This window comes from Alligator mississippiensis, chromosome 2, assembly GCF_030867095.1.
Source record: "Alligator mississippiensis isolate rAllMis1 chromosome 2, rAllMis1, whole genome shotgun sequence".
Taxonomy (NCBI): Eukaryota; Metazoa; Chordata; order Crocodylia; family Alligatoridae; genus Alligator; species Alligator mississippiensis.
In genome coordinates this window covers 50,767,393-50,776,838 of record NC_081825.1, presented here as the reverse complement: position 1 = coordinate 50,776,838, position 9,446 = coordinate 50,767,393, and the positions used below count along the sequence as shown (strand labels likewise).

Genomic DNA, 9,446 nt, shown 5'->3' with positions numbered 1-9,446 from the left:
AAGATGAGAAGAAATAATCTTGAATTGCAGCAGGGGAAATTTAGGAAGAACTTTCTATCTTTGAGGAGTTAAAGAATTGGAGCAGATTACTTAAGAGGGTGTGGAATCTTCTTCATCACTGGCAGTTTTACATACAAGTTAGACAAACACTTAGCTGGGGTAGCTTAGATCAGTATTTCTCAACCCATGGGTCATGACCCAAAAGTGCGTCACAAGAATATAGGAAAGGATCACAAACAAATTTTTTAAATGCATAAAACTTCAAAAGTGGATTTTGATTTCAAGGAGAAAAACGTGGGAAACTGTGGCTTTTCCCTTTCATGCTGACAAAGGTCCAGCCTGTGAGGGGCTGCTTGGGGCCCCCTATGCCTCACACCCCTCTGCCCCACATACTAGGGGCCTGGGGGAAGCAAGTTGGGAGTGAGGGTCATTGGGTTGGGACTGGCCATTGGTGTGTATAAATGGGTCCTGGTACAGAAAAGATTAAGAACCACTGGTTTAGATGGTCCTGAAGTGGGCAAGTGGTTGGACTAGATCAGTGGTTCTCAGCCGTTCTTGTACCAGGACCCATTTGTAAACATTGATGACCAGTCTCAACCTATTGCCCCTCAGTCCTAACTTTCTGCCCCCAAGCCCCAGTTCCCCAGTGTGTGGGGGAGGGGGTGTGGGTGTTGGGCAGGGATGTGTGTGTGAGGGGGAGGGTGTAGGGGGAACTCTGACAGGCTGCAAGGGAAAAGCCACTGTTTCCCACGTTTGTCCTTTAAAGGAGAATCCATTTTTTTTAAGCTTGTTGATCCATTTTTTAAGTTTGTTCACAACCATTTCACATATTCTTGCAACTCACTTTGGGTTGTGACCCATGGATTGAGAAACTGGGCTAGATGACCTCCCTGAGATCCTTTCCAGCCCTATTGTTCTAGTCTGTCTCAATTTGTCTAGCACCACCTTCCATTATTAGACCCTTTGCTAGATTGAAGAGCCATCTATTACCACATGACTGTTCCCATGTAGGTAGCTGGAGCTAGATGCACAAAAGCACTTAGGTGATGACATCCAGTGTTGATATGCTTAATGTCTAGAGTGGAATGCATAGCCCTGGGTTAAGTGACTAAGCTCCAATATCATATGAAGGGAGAGTTAGGCTGACTTGTTCACGCAGTTCTACCACTCTTCAAACTAGGGACCAAAACTCAGTCTTCCCTCTCCCAGGTGAGGGGCTGGCTGCCTGTCTCTGAGTTTTCGCGGGCACTGAGCGCCACGCTTCCCAAGCGTGTCTGTAGGAAAGGCTTGACCCTGTGACACGGGGCCGCTGGCCGGGAGCACGGGAGGGGCAGGCCCGAGCGGGAGGGCCCGGCTGAGCTGTCCGTGCGGTGAGGGCCAGCCGACAACGAGGGCAGATGGGAAGGGGGACGGAAACCCTCGGGGTTAGCCCCTCTCCCCGCCTCAAACCAGCACCGAGATGCCCGCGGCGCGTCCTAGTGCCCCAAGGGCTCGGCGGGCCGGAATACAACGGGCCCGATGAGAGGGGGCGGGGCTGGGGGTGAAGGTTGTTCCCCGCCCGCGGCGGCGGCGCTGGGGCGCGGGCGGAAGCGCAGCAGGCAGCGGGCCGGGCCGGGCCGGGCCTGGCCCCGCCAGGCCCGGCCCCTCTACCAGCCGCGCCCGGGGGGCCTGCGGGGCCGGGGCCGGGGCTAGGGGAGGGGCGGGGCTACACGGCCGGACCCAGTCGCCGGCGGGGGCGGGGCGGGGCGGGGCTCGGCCTGCTCCGTCCGTCCGGGCCGGCGCGTCCCCTCAGGCAGCGGTCCTTAAATAGGGGCCGCGCAGGCCGGCGCATAGCCTGGCGGCCCTGCTTCGCGTTGGACCTTAGCGGTGAGTAGCGAAGGCGGCGGGAACGACCTGGGGCCGCGGAAAAGCCTCCGAGCAGCGCCCCCGGCCCTGTCCCGCCCCGCGCCGCGCCTCGCCTTGCCTCGGGGCCCGCGCAGTGCCAGAGCTGCTGCAGCCGCGTGGGCGGCGCCGGACCCGAGCTGCGGGGCAGCGGGCGGGACGGGGCCGGGGCTGCGGCTGCGGCTGGGGACGTGGCGCGGTGGGTGCGGCCCGGGGCGGGAGGGCGCAGAGCCGGACCCTGCCCCCTGCCTGAGGCTTCCCCACCTTGGTAGCTGGTCAGAGAGCAAGAGTTTTAGGGGCCCGGTTCTGCCCCGCAGCGGCGGCAGGGGCCTGCTTCAGCCCCTCCGGATGTAGGGGGTGTCCAAACGCACGTGTGATATAAAGTGCTCAGGCCTGTGTCAAGGGAACAGATAAAGGAGCTGGTGAAGAAAAGGGGGCTATGTGTGAGTGATTCCTCAAGGCACGCTGTCTGCTGTGTTGTAGGCCCATCAGCAGAGGCCAGCAAGCCCCAGCACGCGTGCCACAGCGTGGCGTGCGAAGCTGTTTTGCTCAGCGGCCACAGCCAGCCCAGGCTGTGCTGCCAGCCGGAGTCCTGGCTGCTCGCAGAAGGCAGGCAGAGGCTGCAAGCAGCTGCCGGGGGTCTCTGGAGCCCTGGCCCGGCTCATTGCTGGTGCACACGTGCCTCAGGGCAATGGCGGAGTAGGGACCAGGACTACACTGGCCCAGCAGAGCTGGAGCCCCCTGGCTCCTCCACCTTCGCGCACCAACATTTTATAAGTTGAGGTTGAGGGGTTTTGGGCACTGCCCAAAAACATCACCGACCCATGGCCTACAGCTTAGACTAAACCTTGTCACTTCTCAGCAGGGCTGGTTTGATAACTATTTGGTGTGATGTGAAACCTTGAAACCTGTAAATAGATCTTGGTATCAGGGTCTGTGCCTAGATGTGGCTGAATGCTTCCTTCCCTTTCCAGCTCCCTTGCTGAGAGGGTGCTCAGAGGGCTTCCAGGCACGCTGAGAATCATTACTGAATAGCTAGCTATGATCTTAACGCTGTTTAAACTACTCTCTACTCAGTTGTAAATTATTTATCAAGCTGTTAGGCCCCACTTAAGTCTGGGTTCATGCCCAGTATGCAAAGGCCAATAAAGATACCAGGGGTGAAAGTATAAAAAAGATTTATTGCTAGCAATAAATGGTGCAAGCGGAATAATTTCACAAGACAAGCACACACACATTCAATACTGAGCCCCTTATATACAAGAGGTTGAATCTTCATAAGCATCCTTGTTTGCTAATTGGTTATAAAGGAGTGATGCAAGGAGTTCTTTACTGAGCATGTCTCTATACCTGTGTTTTAGCTATGTATCTCATTAACATACATATGTTTCATTAGCCTATATCTTCCCTGCCTCGGGGTGTGATTTTTAGTATTATAATGAGCTCTTTGTTCCAGTACCTCTGATTCTGTTTTTTGTTTTCAAGCTTCCTCTATCTAAGACTGTCTGCTCCTTATCATTGCAGATGGGCACATAGTAGTTTCTAGGTCAAACCTTACAAAGGGACAGATTTGGTTAGCGCTTCAGAAGAGCCAGCATCTCTAGTTCTTCTGTTTGAGTGGGAATGATTTGTACAGTTAAGTCAGATGTCGAACAGCATGTTAAAGTGGCCAGCTTAAGCATTTCTCTGATGATATATGTATTTTTTTCCCATTACAAAGGTGCTAATTTAGTGTGTCCCATGTTTGTAAACTTTAAAACATGTCCCCACACTAGTTAATTTCAGTAGACTATTTATAGGGAAATGTTTCTGTCCAACTGGCAGCAAGCTGGGAGAATGTTTTATGGGGTTGGCAGGGGGTGTGGGTTGGGATGGCTTCATAAAGAGTGGGTTCATTTATTTGTTTGCTTTTCATAGAAATCATAGAAAATCAGGGTTGGAAGAGACCTCAGGAAGCCATCTAGTCCAACCCCTTACTTAAAGCAAGACCATCCCCCAACTAGATCATCCCAGCCAAGGCTTTGTCTAGCCAGGTCTTGAAAATCTCCAAGCATGGAGGTTCCACAGCCTCTCTGGGTAACCTGTTCCAGTGCTTTACTATCCTCCTCATGAGAAAATTCTCCCTAATATCTAACCTAAACTTCCCTTGCTGCAATTTGAGACCATTGCTCCTTTCTCGGTCATCTGCCACCCCTGAGAGCAGTCTAGCTCCATCTTCTTTGGCATCATCCTTCAGGTAGTTGAAGGTGTCTATTAAATCCCTCCTCATTTAGGCTGGATAAGAGAAGACTAAGCCCAGTTCCCTTAGCCTCTCCTCATAAGTCATGTGTCCTGGACCCCTAACCAATCTTGTTGCCCTCCACTGGACTCTCCAATTTGTCTACATCTTGTCTGTAGTGGGAGTTTAAAATTGGACGCAGTGGGTGTCTGCACATGCCTCTATGATGCTGTTGTTACTGCACCATCTTTTAGATGGCACAGTCACAACAGTGCCATAGCGGCATGTGTAGATGTGTCCACTGTGTCCAATTGGAAGTACTAAAAGATGGTACAGTAACAGTCTGCTGCACCATGTAGTTATTTTTAGGCACTATGTTGCCGTAGCGATGCATTGTAACAGGAATGCATTGCTATGGGGACATAGCTGTGCCATTGTGGGTTTTGCCCCCAGATGCTACATCACCATAGCGTGTTGCTACGGTGATGTAGCATCACTTGTAGACACACCCAGTACTTCAGATGTGTCCTCACAGTACTCCTCACCAGTGCCGAATAGAAAATAATCACTTTCCTCCATCTGTTGGCAATGTTCCTACTAATGCAGCCCAGTATGCCTTTAGCCCTTTTTGCAACAAGGGCACACTCTTGGCTCATTCAGCTTATTTTTACTATTTGAGTGACCTGTTAATTATCATGCCTCTCACTTTTTACCTTCCTCTCCTTTCCAGAGCAACCATGGTTGCAATCAAGAAAATCTGCTGTATTGGTGCTGGCTATGTCGGTGGGCCAACCTGTAGTGTCATTGCGCAGATGTGCCCTAAAATAAAGGTTACAGTTGTGGATGTCAATGAAGCTAGAATCAATGCCTGGAACTCTGATAGGCTTCCAATTTATGAGGTAAATTTATATTTAATGCAACCTTTTTTTTTCTTCATATTATATTATATTGAATTTGCTTCCTTTCACATGGGGGGAGTGGGGCTGAGCCCACGTTTGACTCTTAATGAATGTTCTAGGACCCTGGCAGGACTATGTGCATCCTTCCTTCAGAAACCTTGTTCTTGCACTGACTGCATGCTAATAGTATGCCATAAACCAGGCTTTCAAATGGCCACTGGCCACTTGGGGCTGGAAGGTTTTTGTAAAGATAGTCTTGTGCAGCTTAGTAAGGTAAATCATAAGTTATGGCTCTTTTGGGTCTCTACAGTTTTGACTGGCCAGGGGACCTGATTGTGACCAGGTTAGCCATGTGTTACCACGCAGATACAACTTGTACCTTACAAATAGTGTGGAGTCTCCTTGTGTCCTCAAACTACGGTGCTTTTGGTTCTGTCCGCACCATAAAGTTTTAAAATGTTCTAAATCTGAAACATGTTGCAACTGTATCCCTGATTCTGTTATGATGTGGATAACCTGATGTTCCTGGCTGATGAAGATGGAGCCTAAGTGTACTATAGAACCAGTGCAAGTGGGCTTGCAGCATCCAGGAGGTAGTGACTAACTACTTCCCTTTTCTAAGCTATTCTGAATGGTTGGGAAGTTTGAAAAGTGTGTGATATACGTTGTCATAAGTGATTTTTAGTAGCATACCCAGAAATTAGGAACATCACAGAGCCAGTTCTGTCACTTACTCACAGTGAATAGTACTGAATTTAGAAGAAGTGCTGTTATTGACTTCAGATACTGCTGCCTTACTCCCTGTTAATCCTGTGTTACTAGCTTGTGAGGATCTAGTGTTTCTGGAAGTCTTTGTTAGAATTACATCCATTCCCTGTGAAGAAGGATTCTATTTGACCTGATCAAGGCACTCAGATATGCTAAGAGATTTTAACTTCCTGATTGTGATGTGTTTACCAAAAGACTGTAGCCTTCACACATCTGCATGAACAGATCTGACACTGTTTATGCTGTGGGAGAACTCTTATTTCCTGAAATTAAAAAATAAAAAAAATCAGTATTTTATGCTAATTATTAATCTTGTTGCTGGATACTTTTCACTATTTTGGTCATTTAAAAGTAGCTCTGTCTTTCATGCTTTAATTTATATATAACAAAACTATTTTATAAAAAAACAAAAAAACAAAAAACTTACTCCAGATCTAATTGCCCATCTTTTTTGTTTTGATAATGAAATAAATGTCAGTTCTTACTTAACTCTCAAAAATAATCCATGCTGTCTCATGCTACCTGATAGTATTATGTATTTATACTAATATGTCTTTAGGACTACTTAACCCTTCACACTTCTTTTTAATGAATGCTTGAACCAATAAAATAGAAGCTTGTTTTCTATGTTGTTTGCTTATGCCAAGGACAGGACAAAGTTAGTCTGTTAACCTTTGTTTAGAAATCAAGACCACAGCATTTGCCTCTTAGTTTTCAAAACTTGGTTAAAGTTTAATGAAGGATAAAGTTTACAACCTTCAGATTAGCGAACAAAAGTTGAGTGCAGATTTTAACAGGGATGAACAAATATTTTATTTTATATTAATACTTAACCTGTTTGAACAAGCTAAAACAGCTTGTTTTGTGTATACAAGCAGCACTTCTGGTTTCAGCATGATGACCACTACTCACAAAGAATATTTCAAAACTGCCAGGAATGTGTTCAGACAGTGGCAGGATTGTTGGTTGTAGCCAGGTTGGTCTAAGGACATAGGCAGGCAAGGTTTTTTGAGTAAATGTGATATCTTTTATTAGACTAAGAACACAACACCAGCAGAATCTCCCTATGCCTGATGAAGGGTGTTTGTGCCTGAAAGCTTGCAAGTAACATTCCCCCCCCCCCCCCCCCCCAAACTATTTAGTTGGTCAAATAAAAAAATACCACATCTACCCAAAGAACCTTGCCTGCCTTGAGACGGTTGCAGTTTTTCACCCTCAGCACTTTGTACTTTTTTTCTCCTTTTCTAGATTGGAAGATGCAAGCTGATTCTTTGGCTTTTATAGCACAGATCTTTATATCTAAACCCTAGAAAAATCACAACTGGAATGTTCATAATCTGATGGTGGTGTTTGTCTGAAACTCTGGTTTTGTAATAGTGAGTTCCTACCTGAGTTAGTTGGTTGGTTGTTCTTAATTTTGCTTAGGTTAGGTAGCTATTAAAGAGTGAGATGGCAAAAAAGTCTTGCCTAGGTATAGTGCTGCCAAACTGAACCTTTATTTGACAGTTACTCAAAATATCTCTTGTCATTGTTTTGATAGTGAAATAGTTGTTTTTTTTTTTTTGTTGGTTTTACAAGGTGGAGATTTTCAGAGCAGTGGCTTACGTTTGGTGATGACAATTGCTTTTTACTTTTTTTTTGTAGGGCATTCTAATCTCAAGTTTATCTAGAAAAGGGGTTCTGGGTAGTCTTATACAGGCAGTCCTTGGACTTATGACACAATTGGTTCCTGAAAACGGCGTCTTAAGTTGAAACGTTGCAACTCAGAACAGATTTTTCCCATAGGAAACAAACAGCGTTATAAATGGGGGATTGGTTCCAAGGCCCGATGCCCTGTTTTCACCAAAAATAACTCGGAATTTTGTATTCGATCAATTATAGAGGAGTAATATAGCTACATTTAATGTATTTATATTGTAAATGGTAGTCATATTGATTTGGAGGGACTTCTTTGAGTTGACTTTGCTGGACTTTTTGAAGAGCCCTTGGTTGGACTTTTTGAAGGGTTCTTGGTTGGATTCTTCTTAGGAGTCTTGGCTGCAGGTTTTTCTGGAGTCTCGTCCGCTTTCTTAAAGAAAGTGTCCAAGGAAGTTTGGACAGATGTTCTCCAGGGAGGTGGGTGACACAGCGACTTGTTTGCTGTCATGGTGTCACATCAGATTAAGCGTTGTAAAGTCAAAACTGATGTCAAAGTTGAAACGGGGTGTCAATTTAGAAACGTTTTAAGTCAAGGACTGCCTGTATTGAGAGAGGGGATTGAGTGAGGTATTCCAACTTAGTATGCTTCTGAAGAACATGTTCCATCTAAGTTTGATCCAGTTCCTCCAAATGTTTACTTTACTACTACAAAGGGATTGTGTCTTGTTTTATCACTTCTAACAATGACATTAGGGTGGGGGGGTGTATCTTGCATGATCAGGGCCTGAGTTTTGGATGGCAGATGTGGTCCCATTGGGAGATGAAAAGGGTTGAAAGGATGATTTCCACTTATCTCTGCTTTGTGTTTCTTGGATGGGAGAGGACTATATTTTTTTGTCAGAAAATAAACTTTTGTGAATTCATGAGTTTTTAAATTTTGATCCAACAGATACTGCCAGCTCAATCGAAAGCCAAGCAGTTGCCTCACATGTCTTTCCCTTTCTCTCCTTAAAAAAAAAAAAAAAAAAAAAAAAAAGCCTTGTTTTACCTAATGGTAATTTGCCTGTTTTTGATACAGCCTTTGCTGCTATTTTGACTTCATAGACTCATAGATGCTAGGGTCAGAAGGGACCTCAACAGATCAAGTCTGACCCCCTGCCTAGGCAAGAAAGAGTGCTGAGTTCAGATGACCCCAGCCAGATGCCTATCCAGCCTTCTCTAATGCTTTGTTTCTCCAGCCAGGGCTAAAAGAAGTAGTAGAGTCTTGTCGAGGACGGAATCTCTTCTTTTCCACCGGTATTGATGATGCCATTAGAGAAGCTGATCTGGTATTTATTTCTGTAAGTGATTTTCTTTGTACTTGAATATTTGTTGTGACTACTAAATTGCTTTGCTTAAATTTGGAAGGTAGGAAGAGCTTCACTTTGCTATGTACCCTTTGCCTTGATTCAGTAACTGATGGGGTTTCATGAGAAATAACACTGACCTTTATGATCCTAAAAGGATTTAATGAAATAAGTGTGCTTGACTTCTGGTGTCGGTAAGATTTTTGGACCTGCTGAGGGGCCCCCTGCCTATTATTTGTCTGTCTGTAAAAGACGATGCACTCTGCTTGACATTCAGTATGCTTATATAACATGCATAATATTTACTGGAATCTAGGGCCACTTTAAATTTAAGATGACCACCTCCTCAATAATTAGAGTCTAGATATGGAAAAGTTAGACATTCTCTTAATTTTTTTTATGCCTAGACATTAATTTTTGGAGGGTTGACTTTTTAAATTTGTCCCCACCTCCCACTGCTGCAGCAGGGCAAGGAGTGGCAGGGGGATGGATAGTAGGGAGTAGGTGGTAGGGAACAGAGTGGCCTGATCTCTGCACCTTGCCACTGGCTCTTCCCTGCCCCCCAGTGCTGGTGGGGTCCCTGCAGTGCCTGTGCCCCTTGCTGCCTGTCTCCTGACTGTTTCCCTTGTCACTTGCCTTCTCTCCTGCCTATGCCACCCATGCCTGTGACATCTGTCATCTCCCCCACCACTTGCC

At 46.1% G+C, this 9,446-nt stretch overlaps 1 protein-coding gene across 2 annotated transcripts in view; it reads left to right on the top strand.

Moving 5' to 3' along the window:
• The first annotated feature begins 1,736 nt into the window (after positions 1 to 1,736).
• UGDH (UDP-glucose 6-dehydrogenase) overlaps positions 1,737 to 9,446 on the top strand; it is a 28,804-nt gene continuing 21,094 nt past the window's right edge. The window contains exons 1-3 of one of the 2 annotated variants that reach the window (XM_059721641.1): positions 1,737 to 1,866; positions 4,830 to 4,998; positions 8,643 to 8,744. In XM_059721641.1, coding sequence (XP_059577624.1) covers positions 4,837 to 4,998; positions 8,643 to 8,744 — 264 coding nt within the window. In that variant the 5' untranslated portion in view covers positions 1,737 to 1,866; positions 4,830 to 4,836. Of the gene's footprint in view, positions 1,867 to 4,829; positions 4,999 to 8,642; positions 8,745 to 9,446 lie in introns of those variants that run through there. The other variant, XM_059721642.1, reaches the window with a different exon arrangement.